The sequence below is a fragment of the Rhineura floridana genome, chromosome 2, assembly GCF_030035675.1.
Source record: "Rhineura floridana isolate rRhiFlo1 chromosome 2, rRhiFlo1.hap2, whole genome shotgun sequence".
Lineage (NCBI taxonomy): Eukaryota > Metazoa > Chordata > Lepidosauria > Squamata > Rhineuridae > Rhineura > Rhineura floridana.
The window spans coordinates 104,113,314-104,130,745 of NC_084481.1; the positions used below are offsets into that span (position 1 = coordinate 104,113,314).

The 17,432-nt window shown below is 42.9% G+C and overlaps 1 protein-coding gene across 4 annotated transcripts in view; it reads left to right on the forward strand.

Annotated features, from left to right (window-relative positions):
* LOC133376933 (SITS-binding protein-like) overlaps positions 1-17,432 on the forward strand; it is a 107,337-nt gene that overhangs the window by 60,808 nt on the left and 29,097 nt on the right. For 3 of the 4 annotated variants that reach the window (XM_061609920.1, XM_061609919.1, XM_061609921.1), the window contains 5 exons: positions 1,850-2,000; positions 3,636-3,839; positions 5,623-5,891; positions 8,017-8,153; positions 14,933-15,054. In XM_061609920.1, the coding sequence (XP_061465904.1) occupies positions 1,850-2,000; positions 3,636-3,839; positions 5,623-5,891; positions 8,017-8,153; positions 14,933-15,054 (883 nt within the window). The remainder of the gene's footprint in view (positions 1-1,849; positions 2,001-3,635; positions 3,840-5,622; positions 5,892-8,016; positions 8,154-14,932; positions 15,055-17,432) is intronic. The other variant, XM_061609922.1, reaches the window with a different exon arrangement.

A 17,432-nucleotide genomic window follows, 5' to 3' on the forward strand; every position in this document is an offset into this window, starting at 1 on the left:
ATCTCAAAGGCCTGTTGAAATAGCCACATCTTCAGGGCCTTGCGGAATACATCCAGGGAAGGGGCATGTCGGAGATCAAATGGGAGGGAGTTCCAGAGAGTGGGGGCCACCACAGAAAAAGCCCTCTCCCTAGTACCCACCAACCTAGCTGTTTTGGTTGGTGGGATTGAGAGAAGGCCTTGCGTGGCTGATCTGGTCGGGCGGCATAATTGGTGGCGGTGGAGGCGCTCTTTCAGGTAAACTGGGCCGAAACCGTACAAGGTTTTAAAGGCTAATACCAACACCTTGAATCGGGTCCGGAAAACAACCGGCAGCCAGTGTAGATTAAAAAAAAAAGATTAAAAAGCAATTCCAACACAGACGCAGACATTAGTACATTAGTAGCCAGTGATACAACATTGCTGTTGTAAACTCCTCCAGGGACAGCTGACATGATCAAGTACCATAGTAATTATTAGCAGCAGCTGTAGTTACTGTGGCACATGAGAGAACCTTTCAGTGCGCACCCACTAGCAGTACAATAATGCATACACTCAACCTTTCACTACTGATGGTGAAGTATTGCTCACTAACTCCTATAAAAGAAACTGAGACCATTATCAACATTTGATAATATAAGTATTAGCAGTGATGGTAATTGAAGTGTATGAAATGGACCTAGAACTCTGGAAATGGCTACACAACCAATGGTGGAAAATACTGCTGCTCATGTACATGGAGAATGCATCAACTAGTAGCTACTAACTATGGTAGCTGCAAAGCACAAGCTTAGTTTTCACAGTATGCCTTCCACCTGCCAGATTTGGGGATTAACAAGAGGAGGGCACTTTTTTGAACTTCCTTAAATTATCTGGTTGGTTGCTGTTGAAAACCAGAATGCTGAGCAACACGGTCTGTTGATCTGGCCAACATGGTGATATCCCTATTACAGGTGGTGTTTAGTCATGTACTGAATCTCTTTAGTTCAATCTGGTCAAATATGAATCGTCACATTCCTTGCAGGCTGGCCCAAAATGCTTATGCTGCCTGGGATGAAGGACAAAATGGTTGCCTACCCCCCCATGGCCCTCTGTGGCGCAGAGTGGTAAGCGGCAGTAACGCAGCTGAAGCTCTGCTCACGGCAGGAGTTCGATTCCAACAGAAGGAGGAAGCCGAATCTCCGGTAAAAGGGATCGAGATCAATTCAGCCTTCCATCCATCTGTGGTCGGTATAATGAGTACCCGGCATATGCTGGGGGGTAAAGAAAGGCCGGGGAAGGAACTGGCAATCCCACCCCATATATATGGTCTGCCTAGTAAATGTCACAAGACATCACCCTAAGAGTCGGAAATGACTCGCACTATAAGTGCGGGGAAACCTTTACCTTTACTTTACCACCACCCCCAATTCCACATGTAGAAGTCAACCAGATTGTCAGTTCAATCTTACTTCAATACTGGCAACAAGAAAATGCCTGTCACCACACCTGAAGGCTGCAAGCTAACTTAGGGGGCAAAATATTGTCATCTAATACCTTGCTGCAGCTCTCCGACTTCTAATATCTGTCACCTGAGGAGGATGCCTCACTCTTACTAATGATAGAGCAGGTCTTCCTGATCCATACTGTACCATGAACCCAAGAAACTGAATGAAGTGGAGACTTTGCATATCCTGTATGAGAGGAAAATAGATCTGCCTACAAAAAACCCATCCCTTTTTTACATCTACATAGATATTTATTAAATATGCTGGTTTAACACAGATGTTTTGGTTTTGTGATTTCCTTCTCATCTTGAAAAACCTGTGGGCCATAGAATAACTAGCTGTTAAGATCAAGCAGGACTTCTCTCTTTATCTATACCAATACAGGTTGCCTGTCTGGGGCTATTACGGAACAGCAGATTCTGCTGCCAAAATGGAGCGAGGATTAAGATCTTTCTTCAATAGACTGCAAAGACATCACCTCGGAGAGGGGCTAATCACTCTCAATGAACATTCCACACTGCTACTTGGTAATATGGTATGTCCATCATTTGCGAATACAGGCAATCCGCAGAGCTAGAGAGCAGAGGTTTCATCCACCATCTTAATTCCTCAAATATATATATTTCCCCCCAGCATTCTGCATTAAATTGTTATAACTAAATATACCACTTTTTAAATCATTAGCCAGCAAATCCCCCTTTTCCATCTATGGGAGTGTTTTAACTGACTATGATGGCAATTAGTATAGGTGTTTTATATCACCAGGCAGATAAATACAAACTCCAGTTTTTCAAGAGGAATTTTGCCCATCGGCTGCTAGTTGACACACAGTTCCATACATACATGAACACTCATTACATGTGGATGTGCAAATGCACAAGAAGTGGAGAAAATTGTACATGTGCAAAGCTACTAATACAGATGGGTTTTGTGGGTGCAAATTTCAAGGGGGCCCTGAGCCTTTAATTTTTTTTTACATACAATATTATTAGACTTGCCCTAGTGTTTGCAAGATGTCAATTTCACATGTGTCTATTTCATTCATCTGTTCCATTTCCACATTATTCTGCAGATTTTTTCTAAAAATATGTATTTAGATATATATTTTATCACAAAATATATATTTATGTATTTTATCTAAATGTATGTGTTTCTAATCATATCTTATCCGGAAATGTACTTTTTATCCATTTTTGTTATGTTTCTTGAACTGAGACCTCTAATTTGGAGGTACGAAATTGAAGGACAATCACGTTCTGATCTGTACATTATCTGGGAGTTATGGATTAGGTCAGTTCACTTAAAAATGCAGATAAAATGAAATTCTCTTCCATCCCTGCTTGTGACTGATTTCTTATGTATATGGTTTAGTTCCCAAACTTTTTCCTCACAGACCACTTGAAAAGTTTTGGTGGACCACTTAATTACTTGTCTGTCTATTGTAGCAGTTGTAATTCCACAGAATTCAAATTTTAATACAATAAACTACAATCTAAGAAATAAAAGAATAAAATACCATTAAAAATCAATATGAATATTCTGTGCAATGGATGTGCCATTTCCCATCTTCGACCACAAACCCACAGACACGCCACAAACCACCTGAATTAAGCCAATGGCCTACTGGTGGTCCACGAGCCATAGTTTGGGAACTCCTGACAGAGTATATTCCAGTTAACACTGTATAAATATTACTGGACAAAACAAGATTCCATCTCCTGTTCTGTTAAAATGACTATTTGAATAACTGTCTGGGCACTTAAGACTTAGCAGCTTATGGGGCTGCTTTTGGCGTTCCATCTAGGCACTGTTCAGGGCCATAAACCCTCATCTTCCACACTCTATCATTCACTGGAATGCTGTAGCATTCAAGGCTATGTGAACCTGTTAAGTGGAAACCCCATCAAAGCCACTTTGAATTTAATTGTAGGATTTAAAGCCGTTATAGCTCTAAATCAGCAGCAGTACCTAAGAGCTTGTTCATTGTATGTCAAACCCTATGCAATATGATGCCTTTTTAAAAATGCGACTTCCTGCAGTTCTGCTTTTCAGGCTGAAGTACCAAACAGAAGTAGGACACATGATTTAGTTTTATCTCCCAAACAGTATAGTCTCTAGACTTTTGGTAAAATTATTGTTTAATCATGCACACTGTTCTCGCTTCTTGCAGGACCACGCATATTTACCTGTGCTGAGAAGAAAAAGGCTGCATACTGTAAGACTTGCCATGGACTACCCACTTATAAAGCATCTCAAACTTTCCATAACTCTGTCCCCTTATGCAAGCATCAACTCCCAACTTTTTCAGATGTCTCTGCAAGAAGGCAAAGAAGACTTCTGGCTGAGCCGCCACTCTGAATCTGGTGACTACTCGGTATAAGTCCCTAATATCGTCTCTTTCACTTGACCAATTGCAACTAGAGGTTCCTGTCCTGGAAGGAACCAATAGGTATAAGGATTGCTTCGCTTGCTCAACATACATTAGCAGACACTACTGGCTAAAGTAGGAGGTGTGTGATTGGTCCTTCTCATGATGGAGTGGGGAACTTTTTCCAGCCAAAAGCCAGATGCCTAGATCCCCTAACCCCTGCAGACCATTTGACAGGGGCTGCCTGTCTGTCAGTCAATGATGTCACATGAAGTGTTTTCCTTTGCCCACGCAGTTTGAAATCAAACCACATGGGCAAAGAGCACTTTGCAGGTGCCTATGATCAGCTGATTGTCCGTATTTGCAAAGGCACAATAGGACCTAATGTAATTTTTTTTTCTTCTGATAGCAGCTGTTTCTACTCCAGTTTGGATGTGTCCCTGGCATGGTAGGAGTGGGGAGTCTTACCCTCCCTTCCTGTGTCACAGCCCCAACCCAAATCAATCTCCCTGGGCTGCAGAGGAGAAAACACACAATACAGCCATACAGAGGAAAATATATTGGGTGGGGGATAGCCCTTTATCCCCATGCCATAGCCCAAACTAAAAAAAAGGGGGGGAGGCTGCAGCTGCTTTTAGAAAAAATATGTCAAGATATCTAATTATCAGTTTCTCATGTAATGTCTAGTAGGGCCCTCATAATCAATAATTAAGCTATACATAAATAATAGTTCTCAGGCCTATAACCAATTACAGGAAAATACAGCTATATCTAACAGCCTCTGTAAAAAGATCTTTCAGACCATCTTTTATTAAACGATGTAATATAGTAGGCTATTATTTTCAATTTTTTAATCTATTGGTTAATAAAATTGTCTCAGTGCCCATGATACACATTAATATAGAGGACTACTTCTGTTTTAAAAATGCACATTAGTTATAAATTTGTTTTGTTATGTTCATAGAGTTTTGCTCAGAATTTGAGACAAGGAGTGTTGCCCTTCAGTGAGCATAACCTTGAAACCAAAAACTCACAAATGGTTCCTATAAGTTAATAGGATTAGTGGCAAACAAATATGTGGGTTCAAGACTTGTTCACTCACTGAGCATACCAATCTAACCCTATGGAGTCTATAAAATGATGTCTGCAAGCCTTCTTTATTATACCAGTTTTAATAAATGGTGTTCATACAGGGACCCTCACAAGTAATCATATAGCGATTAGACATTGTCCATCATTTGAAAACCAGGATAAGATACACCAACCCCTACAGAGCAATGCAGCAATTTAAATAAAGCTTGTGTCTAATAATTCCCCAATACAATTTGTTTTGATGCAAAACTACAATGCACCTTAAATGATGTGCAGATACCACCCTTTACCCTTTATCCTAGGACCTTATGGTAAAGGGCAGGTAAGAAATCCTGTAAATAAATAAAATAAATACCTAACTGTGGTATTATAAAGTGCTAGACTGACTTCCTTGTTCACATAATCTAACAATTAGTTTACAGCACAAGGAATCAATCTTATTGCTGTATACAGATTAGCAAGCGATTGATTCCTCATTCTTGAAACCAACTATTAGTTTAGGTGAGGAATAGCCAGTGTGGTGCCAGACTATAACTCCCATCATCCTTGACCATTGGCCATGCTGTCTGGGGCTGATGGGAGTTGGAATCCAACTATATCTGAAGGGCACTCCATTGGTTAGCTGTGGATAAGATGAACAAGGAGGTCAGCTTTATGCTTTTACTGGATTCTTCTGATGGCTGCTTTCCTGTTGCAGGTGCCGCTGCTCACCAGATGGAAAGGGGAGTTTTCTGCCCGGCTAAATGTAACCAGCCAGGCTGCAGTGCTCTGGTACATGGACCGAGTGAGCCTCTTGAGGCAGCATCTGGGAGCAGAGTATGTGATTTTTGAAGGTGGGGAAGGCAACTTGTTTATGGAGCAAGCAATCCCACCCCCCACGGAATTTGGAGGGGATAAGTACATTCGCACTTTAGCCTCGATGGCAGCTATACTAGGAAATTCATCCATAATGAGTGCTGCAACAAGGTTCGTCTCAGGAAAATCCTCCAAACGATCTCTGTTTTGAAGGGTATCCAATCATTGCTAAGGCTAGCTAAGAATGTGAAAGTCCTTGCCACTAGATAATGCTTATGAATTCATCCATGCGCTCTGTTTGCTATGGGGGCAGGAAAACACTACGATGGTCACACACACAAAAAAGCAACTGTCCTTATATTCAATAAGGGGTTAAGAAAGTTGTGGAACTTGGTTCCATTTTCAGACAGTGAACTAGCTCTGTAATCTGTCAATCTCTCTTTGAGTCAGGGTGGGGGATACTGCACATCTGAGCCCTGTAGCTCTTCTCCACAATTGGTTGGAACTGATTTATCTCTATAGTTTTATACCTTCCTGAACATTGTGCTAGTTTCCAATTAACATTAGGTAATGCCCATCCCCTGTGGGTGATAGATTGCTCATGGGTGGTCTTTTTACCACTTGAGAGATCAGGAGGCGGATACTTTAAGTTGCCTCTCCTGGCTATACCAGCACAGATGGTCTCAGATAGCTTCAAATGCCCCCTCATTTCCTGCTTGTCAATTCTCTCTCTCTCTGCCAACAGCTTCTCCTTCTTTCTGGTGCCTGTATCCAAAAGCAACTCTAGATGAGGGATTATAACCTAAGAAGAACCCTGCTAGATCAGACCAAATGCCTCTCTAGTCCAGCATCCTGTTTTCCACAGTGACCAACCCCATGTCTATGGGAAGCCCACTAGCAAGAGTTGAATGCAATAGCCTTCTCCTACCATTGTTCCCAAGAGAGGCTGGTATTCAGAGATATGCTGTCTCTTATCCTGGAAGCAGAATATAGCCATCATAACAAGTAACCACTGATAGCCATATCCTCCATAAATTTGTCTAATCTCCTTTTGAAGATATCTGGATTGGTGACCATCCACACATCTTGATCTCATGCTGCCTCCCTGGAGGAGCCAGAAATAAACTAGTAGTGCAGCTTGGGATGGACGTCATGACAAAGTCCAGCGTCCCACAGCCCAGAGATGCACCAAATGACTACCCAGACGGTAACAGATGATGGGGATAGTGGCAAACAGGCCCCACAAACTGGGCCACCTTGGCATACTGAGGCTTGCCAGGGCTGATGCTGGTCTCTGCAGCATCTTTTCTTGTTTTAAAAAACATTATATAGCTGGGGGCAGCCAGCCAGACATGTACACGGTAACAGATGCTCATTTTATTATTTTATTTTTATTTTTTAAAAATGCTCATGAAAATTTGTCAGCATTTTAGTGTCAATTTCTTCTACTAAAGAAATTATTTTTGCAAGCCATTTCCCCTAATATAATACATTTTTGTTAGATATTTTTACCAACATATTCATTTTTGCACACACTTTTCCCCTAATGTAATGCATTTTTGCAGACATCGGTTGGCTGGAGAACTGCATCACAAAATTCAGATATGTGCAAATTGTGAAGAATAAATGTTTTGGTTTGCATCTTGGTTTGAGAAGTGCAAATTGGGTTGTTTCTCACTAAAATGCAAACGCAAATGAATTTCACCCCCATCCCTAACTGTAGAGCAACATCTCCCCCACTTCTCAGCTTATTCTGAGGGTGTACCCTTTCCTGCCCCTTTCTTTCCTTCTTGCATCCAAGTTTCTAAAAGCTGCTTTTCTAGAAGCAGTAGCAGTGGGAGCTAGGGACGTTTCCCATCACCCACCCACCCTTTTCTGTGCCCTTGTCATTGCTATGCTGCTGCTATAGTCAGGAAAGGGTTTTTTTGGGGGGGGGGAGGGAATTAACAAAGGCATGAATTTACATCACACTGGCCCCTCCTTTCCAGGAATGTTGCTTCAAGGCATATGAAGCAGCACCCTTCCCAGAAGCAGCTGCCATATGACAAAGTGTCCTTCGAACTGTTTGTGCCTTTCATGGAATACTGGGTCTTTCCTTTAAGTTGGCCTTCCCCAACCTGGTGCTCTCCCAATGCTATTAGACAACGACAGCCCCAGCCAACATGGCCAATGGCTAGGATTTATGGGAGTTGTGGCCCAACAACATCTGGAGGACACTGGGGTGGGAAAGGCTGCGTGATGACTGTCGGCTGGGATGTGTCTAGTTTGACTCTTCACTTGTTTTTGTTGCTTCTAGAGCTAGCCACCTGCCACTCTTTCTCCAAATGAACCCACGCCGGTCTGACTGGAGCTATGCTGGTTTAAAAGGGATTATTCCATCTGTGCTTCACTACAGTCTTCTTGGTTATAACTTTTTTATTCCAGATGCAATAGGTAATATTATTTTATTATAGCCTGCTTCTCCCAGTTCTTTTCAGAATCTGCTGTATATAAATGCCAAAGAAGCCTTTCTCTGAGGGGAGAGGACATATCTCACTGATGGAGCACATGCGTCATGTGCAGAAGGTCCCAGGTTCAATCCCCGGCATCTCTGGGAAGGGCTGCAAAAGACTCCCGTCGGAAACCCTGCAGAGCTGCTGCTAGTCAGTGCAGAGTCTAGAGCAGGGGTAGCCAACCTGGTCCCCTCCAGATGTTGTTGGACTCTAGCCCCAGACAGCATGGTCAGTAGCCAGGGATGATGGGAGTTGTAGTCTAAGAACATCTGGAGGGCATTGTGTTGGCTACTGCTGCTCTAGAGAAGTCTCGATGGGCTATTAGGCTGCTGCAGGGGGATGAATGTACGCAATCTGTTCATCTGCATTGTTGATTAAAGCTGCACCAAACACAGCTTTAGGATCATCAGAGTTTGACGTCTTATTTGGGATCCCATTTGATTTAACTGATGTTCTGTTGGCAGGAATTAGCTGACACATTTTTTGAAATATGCAAAAAATTAAATAGGAATTCCATATGTATTCACTTCTGCCAAATTCAGAGAGGTTTTTTAAAGTGTGTAGAATGTAACTAATGGCATCCCAGCTTCATTCATCTGATTAGCAAAAGCCCAGGGGCTTTTGGACTGCAGCTGATTTACTGCATGGCTTGCATCCACCCCATAGCTCAGTTATACAGCATGTGCTTTGCATGCAAAAGCTTCCTGGTTCTGTTCCTGATATCACCAGACAGGGCTCGAAAACAATCTGTCTAAAACCCTGGAAAGCTGCTGCTGGTCGGTGTAAACCAGGGATGGTCAACCTTTTCAGGGTTGAGGGATGCATTCTCACAAGGGAAAATGGTCAGAGGCCTCATCCCAGTGGTGGGTGAGGCCCAAGAGCACAGGGACACCCTTCTCTGTCTCCCCCTCCCCTATTCATTCATCTATAATCTATTCTTTCTGTCATCCTGGATGCTTTTAGCTGCCTTCCCGGCAGCGAAGGATTTTTTTTTTTGCCAGAAGTTTCTTTGGGGACAGAAACAGGCCTAGAAGCTGACCATCTCAGATGCTGTTCTCAGAATCCATAGCAAGAATTAATTCTATCCTTACAGCCTGTTCTTGTTCCACACTTTTTGATGCTTCTGCTTGCTGGCACATGGTGGTTTACCAGAGGCTCTGCCAAAAGATCCAGGATAGTGTGGGATCCAGCAAAGTGCTTAAAGAATCTTGTTTTTAATTGAAGATTAACATAAGAACATAAGAAGAGCCTGCTGGATCAGGCCAGTGGCCCATCTAGTCCAGCATCCTGTTCTCACAGTGGCCAACCAGGGGCCTGGGGGAAGCCCACAAGCAGGACCCGAGTGCAAGAACACTCTCCCCTCCTGAGGCTTCCGGCAACTGGTTTTCAGAAGCATGCTGCCTCTGACTAGGGTGGCACAGCACAGCCATCAAGATTGTTTTATTCTAGTTACTTTGGGGGAAGAGAGATAAAAATGTTAATAGTTTTTTGAAACAATAGACTTGAGCCAGCAGAACCTGATAGTAAATCTTGTTTTTCATGCTAAAAAGAGGGAGCCCATATGCTCTTTGTTCTCTCAGTGAGCTGTCGCTTGTGATAAAATGTAAGGCTGTATCAGAACAAAATATTCTGTTTTGGAAAGCAATTTCCTTTTCAGTGGGAGTTGGGTTCTTGATGCCCAAGGCAAGGTTTTTAATTTTTTTAAAAATCCTCTCTTGATCCTCACCCTATCCCCTGCCAGCCAGCATCTGGTATTTCACAGGGAAATCCATCTGCTCCTGTTTACAGCATGCATTCCTTATTCATTAATAAATAATGTCTTGTTTCTCTATCAGTTTTCTGCTCTGATAGGCAAACCTGTGTTATCTCCATCCCTCTTAAGGATTTACCAAGCTAGATGAAAAGGTGTCATGCCACGTTAAATGCCAAAGGTTCTGGATGCATTTTGTCATTTGGATGGCAAAATCTTTACTGTTCCAAATGATTCTATCACTGGAAAAATATTTCTTATTCCAAGTTATATTGGTAGCGTTAGGATACTGTGGCATTGCTTTAGATCGCTGCATATATACAGATTTTAAGATTGTCACTGCACTATTTCATGTAAAAACAGGAATTCAGGGAATTCAAACAAATAAAAATGGGACTCTTGTCACTGTTTAGTAAAATGTAAAGAGACATTAATGGATCTCCATTATCTCATCTGGTTTGATCCTTAACATAAGTAACATGAGTGGCTATTCACAAAGCCTATGCCAAAGCTCTAAGCATTTTCTCTTGGACAGGGGACTTAATTGGCAAGTATTGTTTGCATGTTCAGGGACTTAGTGATGGGTTTGCCACAGAAAATTATTTAGATTATGCAAGGAAGATTGGTTGGTTGTTCTAACTACCTCTGCAGTGTGTTGTTGGTACAACTATTTTGGGCACGTGTATTAAAGATATGTCTGACCTACTGTACTACTTTCACTGTGCTCCCTCCTTGAGGCACACTATAACCTCAAAGCTGGTTCACATGTTACACATGTTATGAGTGATCACACAGGAATTAGGCCCCTCTGCTTGTTTATAGACTTCAGGGCTCCCTCCTGCTGGCTTTCTCTACAGGCAGGGAAAGCTAGAGAGGCTTAGAATGATAGAATCGTAGAGTTGGCAGAGAATCCAAGCATCGTCTAGTCCAACCCCCTGCCAATACAGGAAATCTGCTGCTACAGCATCCCTGATTGGTGGCCATCCAGCTTCTGCTTAAAAAAAAATCTCATGAAGGTGAGTCCTCCATCTTCCACTTGTTGAATGGCTCATACTCATGAGGAAGGTCTTCCTAATGTTTAGTCAAAACCTCCTTTCTTGCAGTTGGAACCTGTTCATTTGGATCACACCATCTAGAGCAACATAAAACAATTGTATGCCATCATCTATGTAACACCCCTTCAGATACTTGAAGATGGCTGTCAGGTCTCCTTTAATCATCTATCCTCCAGGATGTCTTCAACCTTGCCTCATAGGACTTGAGTCTCCAGGCCCTTCGCCATTTTTGTTGTCCTCCTCTGGATATATTCCAGAGCGTCTTTATCCTTCTTAAACTGCAGCTGGAAGTGCTTGCCTGTCCCTCACAACTTCAGCACAAGAGAGTCTTGTCTGTGTCATATTGGCCCTAGATAGAAACAGCTCAATGTCTGAGAAAAGGAGGGCTGGCTGGCTGGGCTCTTCTTTATTTTATATCATCCTCAGGAGGAGGGGGTCGGAGGAGAAAAGAGCAGAGAGGACTGCAGTACCTTCAGGGTTCTAAACTAGCAGAATGGGGCTTTTTCCTCATGACCACTCATTAAGAGTGTAAAGAGAAAACCAGCTCTAATTCTGCCAGAATATATATGGATACTACCTCAAATCAAAGGCTAGAACAGTGGTTCCCAACCTTTATGAGTACAGGACCCCCTTTATAAGCTTAAAACCTTTTGTGACCCCCTCCCCCCGGGGAGGCAGGCTGGCTGCCAGGAAGAAAGGGGAAAAGCAGCCTTTCCTTGCAGCCTTGCTTCTTTTTGCTTCACAAAAAAAGCCATCTCCTCTCATTCTGAGTAAGGGTGTCTGCAGCAGCAGCAGTGCAAGGAGATGGGAGTCAGTGATAGTATTCCCCTCTTCTTCCTGGTAGCTCCACCCTCAGCCTCCTTTGGCATCGGCCATGTGTTCTATAGGCAGATGCCTGCCCTTGGTGTGCCTGAAAGACACTCTGGCACTTCAGCAAAAATCCTCCCCTCTTGTTTGGGGCAAGGGGGAGGTGTCATCTGCAGCTGCAGTGGGAAGCAGAAAGTGTCCAGGGAGTGAAGACTAAAAACAATTAATTCATTTCTTTACTATTTGTGGCCCCCTCTGATTACTTTGGGGGGGCCCTGGGGATCACGGCCCCCAGGTTGGGAACCACTGGGCTAGAACAAGTGACATACAGGGCAGTTCCAGGAGAAGAAGAAATTGGTACACAGTGTCATCCTGAGATGGATACCACAGATTGGAGCCAGGGCTGCAGCAGGAGAGACCAAGTGATGGTTTCACACAGTACTTGATTGGAGAACGCATTTCCTATCTATTAACTTAAATGGGTCTACTCGGAATAGGACTAGCACTGAATACCACTCAGAATTGTTTTGGCACAAGGCATTCAAGGGCTTTTCCGTCTATAAGGGTCTCTTCCCACACTAAACTTCTACTTAGAAGGTATTTCCATCATGGGAGAATTAACAAGTCATGTCCATGCGGATTATAAAATGATTTACATTTGCACAATTTTTATATATGTAGGCTTGACACAGGTTTTTCCTTTCATGCAGAAATCATGCTGTCATATATTAAATCAACTTCCTTGCATGAAATTGTAGGTACTGTGTGAAGTGTCCTTAAGATGTCCCCAGGGCCCTTAGTTGTAATGTCATTGTATTTTTAGTGGTGAGTTGAAATCAGGCTCATAGCCAGCTTATATGTTTGGGGGTGGGGGAGACCAAAAAAAGTAGGGGGGATATTTTTTCTGTGATAAAAAATGTAAAAAAAATTAGGGGCCAGAAAATCTTTAGGGGGGCAAAAAAAAAACCTACCTCCCCCCCCCCTCCCAAGGTACAGGCCTGGTTGGAATGACCCTTACGAATAAAAAAAAATCCAATAAATTCCACTGATGTGAATGTAGTGGTTATCAGGAATAAATAAAATGCACAGAAGTATGGAACATTTTTTCATGGACTTCATTAGAATCTTACATATTTCACCTGCTGGGCTATGTCTTGGTTTTCAGACTGCTGACTACTGGTGTTATATACCAGCAGTCATGCTGCTAAAGCAATGAATACCAAACATGTGCCAAACAGAGAGAGATGAAAAATTTTCTTTCTTTTACCAGGAGATTATCTAGATTGTTTGTCTGAAATTCAGCTATTTATACTAAGTAGGGTTCCATTCCAGCTGGAAACCCCTTTGTTTTACATCTCAGCTTGACTCCTTCATAACATACGTCAGTCCAATTCCATTGTTTTGTCTCAGGAGTCAAGTGGTCAGAAATGTTGTTTCTCAATAAAATTGCAATATACTTCAGGTTTCTCTGCTGCCCCCCCTTTTCCATTGCTTTCAAAAACTTGTGTTTCCAGAACGCCAACAATGGCAAAGCATGAGTGGGTCAAGCCGTTCTTTAGTTCCATTCACTTTGAGCAAGGAAGCACTTTGAGGAAGCCACAGACCTGAACTTACAAGATCTGAACAGGGTGGTTCACAACAGATGCTATTGGAGGTCGTTGATTCATAGGGGCGCTATAAGTCATAATTGACTTGAAAGCCCATAACAACAACTTTGAGCAATCAGTACTGTTTAAGGATTTGGCCCAGGGCCGGCCCCAGACATGCCGGGACCCTTGGGTCCTGGTGCTCCCCTTCCATGATTTGCAGCAGGATCGCTACTGTGAATTGCATGCTGAGAGCTCCAGAGCCCCCACCATTCCCTTGCTTTTTCAACCTACATTTCTTAGCTGTTGTGCAGTTGTGCGTGCAGCACTGCTCTTAACCAAGATGGCAGCTGAGTTTTCCTAAGGGGATGAAGCCTCTTGGCTGATGGCACTCATGCGTGCTGCTCACGCGCTTCCCTGCCATGAGCCAAGATGGCAGCAGAGGCTTCAGCCCCTTAGGGAAACTCGGCCACCATCTTTGTTAAGGGCAGAGCTGCATGCGCAACCATACAAAAGCTGAGAAAGGTAGGTTGAAGAAGCAAGGGAATGGCGGGGGCTCTTCTTTCTTTGGATCTTATTGGGTCCTGCACCAGCAAACTGTAGCGGCTTTCAAACTGTTTTGTGGGTATGATTCAATTGTAAACATGCACAATTTAGGATGCACAATTAAAATGGATTTGGTGTCCTTGTGCAACAAACCTGGGGTTGTAGTCAGCATAGTGCTAAGGTGAATGTTCCATCAGTGCAATAATTTCTCCTTGCACAACAGAATGTTCTCTCCTTTCTTCCCCCACACCCCCTAAACCAGTTCTGGAGTTCACCCAACCTCCAGAGTAGATATGGGAATGGCCTGGGACATGCGGGAGGGGGGGGGAAGAGGGAGGAAAGTCCCATTATGCTAGCACTAATCCTTGTGCATGCACTATTTAACTGAATTCTGCCCTTGGTTTCAAACTTCCTCCCCTCCAGGAATGTTCATGATAAGAAAAGTGGCAGGAGAATGCAATGAAAATGGCCATGCCATATAACCTCCATCAAAAACAAATCAGAATGAATGCTCAGTGAAAAGTGACATTGTATAACTTCCATGCCAATTTTGTGTAGCCACGTCAGGATGAATGTTCAGCATCTAGAAGAATCCAGGAACAAAGCTCAGCAACTGCTGCAAAAGGGCAACTTAGTCCATTGCAATGGCCCCATGAGCTTGTACTACAGGCTAGGTTGGCATTCTATAGTGGATGCAGCAAGCACCACTGCCAGATGCAATACAGCAGCATTTGGTGAGAGATACAATTCAATACAGGAGAAGTGGATATACATGGGCCATGGTGGTGGTTGGACAGCATTTTAACAGGACCCTGGATATGTAAAGGAACAGATATGCCTTGTTACATATCTTAGGGTTTATTATTAATACAATCTGGTAGTTCCTAAATTATCGGATTGAAGATTAAAGTTGAATTCTAAATATTTACATAAATTTTCCTATTGACCAGCCATTTTGTGTCTGTGTGCTGTACAGGAGGAAGTCTTGCAAATGAATTTGTGATTGATGAAGAGCTGTATATTAGGTGGTTACAGATTGTGACTTTCCTTCCTGTGATGTCTTTCCGCATTCCACCGTGGGTCTGTTGTGAGGACTGGGTAGGTATACCTTCATGTTTTACTTTCACACTTGCTTTCTTATGGTGCCAAAACGGTCCTTTGCTATCATTAACGTTTCTCCAAGAAAGATGTCCCTTTTTCTTGATCAGCAAGTTGAGGCAAAAAGTTCCCCCCCTCTTATCCTTCCTTCCTTCTTTCTAATGTTTCTTGTCTTTCAGGTTGTTGTCACAGTGGAAATGCTAGATCAGTAAAATGTTGTCTCTTTATGACTGCTAAGTGCCACTCCTCCACACAGTGTTGAATTTAATGGAGTAAAAGGCCATTAATCTGCCAGAGCAAAATTAAATTGGAGTATGGCATTGGAGAAAAATAGATATAAGAATGGCAGCTCCCAGAGATAGAAAATAGTGAAATATACAAAGAAAACCAATCAAATAAGCACTGCATCTCTTTCATGGGAGCTCCTGTTATATAAACAGAAAACACTGTTCTGTATTCCCATCCTTATCTGCCCTTTAAAGCTGATCACTCTGCAATCTTGCTTACTCTCTATGACTTGGGTTTTTAGTTGCCCTGTGTGTCCCCTGGGGGGGTTGTCCTTTTTCAATTGATAATTCCTTTCAGGTCTCTGACAATGTTTTTTCTTTTCTGTCTTCCTTCTTTGCATGACTTCTGTCAAGGCTCTGTTTTTAGGCCCTCTCTTCTTTATTTTTTTATGCTGTCCCACTGGCTGTGCAATTTGCTCCTTTGCTATCAACTACCATTCGTATGCTGATGGTAATATTCAGCTCATTCTCAGTTCCAGAATTCTGTCCCTCAGTTCTTGCTTTCATTTCTGTCTCCACAATGCCTCCTTTAGGATGTTTCACCACTGCCGAAGCTTAAGATGGATAAAACAGAATAGACTGTTGCTGTATTCCTCAGGTAAAAGAGAAGATGGTGCTGCTCCCCAGTCCACATACAGAGGGTGACCGGACCAGTAGTTGAACCCTAATTTACCACTGGTGGAGATAGTGACCTCCACCACACCTGAGAGAGCAACCTCATGGGGGGGGCAGGACATGCCATGTAGCATATGCGGCTCTGTCTTCCAACAGAGGAAATGGCCAGGGGACTTATGAGGAATACCAAGGGGGCAGCCAGTACTGTGTCACAGCATCTGCCGCCTGAGGTGGTTGCCTCATTTTGCCTGGTAGTGAGGCTGGCTGTGGCCTCATCCTTCACTCCTGCAGTGTGTGTGCATGTGACAGAGATATTTGTCTCTGTGCTTTTCTTCACCCACAAATGTGGGTGTCAGGTCTTGTAATATTTTTCTACTTAACAAATACAAGCACCTGCTCTCTTCCTTTCTGACTCCATCAAGACTCCGGTTCAAGTTCTTATCATTTCTTGCCTCAACTACCACCAGTGCTTTCTTACTGGTCTTCCAATAGCTCATCTTATATTCTTATCTCAGTCCTAAACTCAGCTGCATACCTTGCTCATGGCTCTCTATGATACAGTTCTGGGCTCATCTACACTGTGGTTTACTGTGTGTTTCGTGCTACTCACATCTCCTTTTAATTCACATGGTTCACATGACATTACCGGCAAACATAAGCTATGACACAGTTTTCCCCCTTTAGGTGGTTGTGTCAATTGTTCCCCTCTCCAAGCCACTATTTCCTCCTCCCTTCTTTCATTATGCTTCCTGTGGGCTGAGAAGCAACTTGCAGCTGCTCTCCTCTGTTCTGCTGGCCTTTTTTTATGTTGCTGCAAGTGGTGCCGAAACTTGTGTGCAAAAGAGTAACACTACTGAAACAAAGATTTGTATTTCAACTGCATCATACCAGAGAAAATACAAATAATTGCACTTCCGAGTTTTTTCTTAAATGGAACTTACTGCAGCTGGTAGAATAAGCTCAGCATGCTCGGATGTCAAGCGACCAGAGGGAATGGAAATGTTAAATTGGAGGACGTAGTCATTAGGAAATTGTATGATTGATTCTTCCCCTCAGTGTGAACAGAAAACACTGTGTTTGCAGTTGGCATCAGGCCCTTACTCTGGATGGTGCAAATAGAAAACGGAGTTAAAAACAGCATTTTTAGTATGAAGTAATGCTCCCATGTGGATAAGCCCTCTCCATCTTCTGTTTCTCTTAATCAGTTAAAATTTCCTCCTCCTCCTCGTTGCTTCATACTCTGTGCCCCATCTGTGTTCTCTAATTTCTGTTTCACATTTTTTCTCCCTCTTTTTATTCTGCTAATACTAATCTTCTCATCAGCCTTCTTTGTCCTTTGGCTATGTTTTAGAGCTCAGCTGAAATGTCTCAGAAGGCAGTTTTCTGCAAAAAAATTATGAGATTGTTCTCACCTGCATAGTAAAATAAGGCCAGTTTGTTTGTGGTGGCTGCCATTTCCCTCCTCCTAATACAATG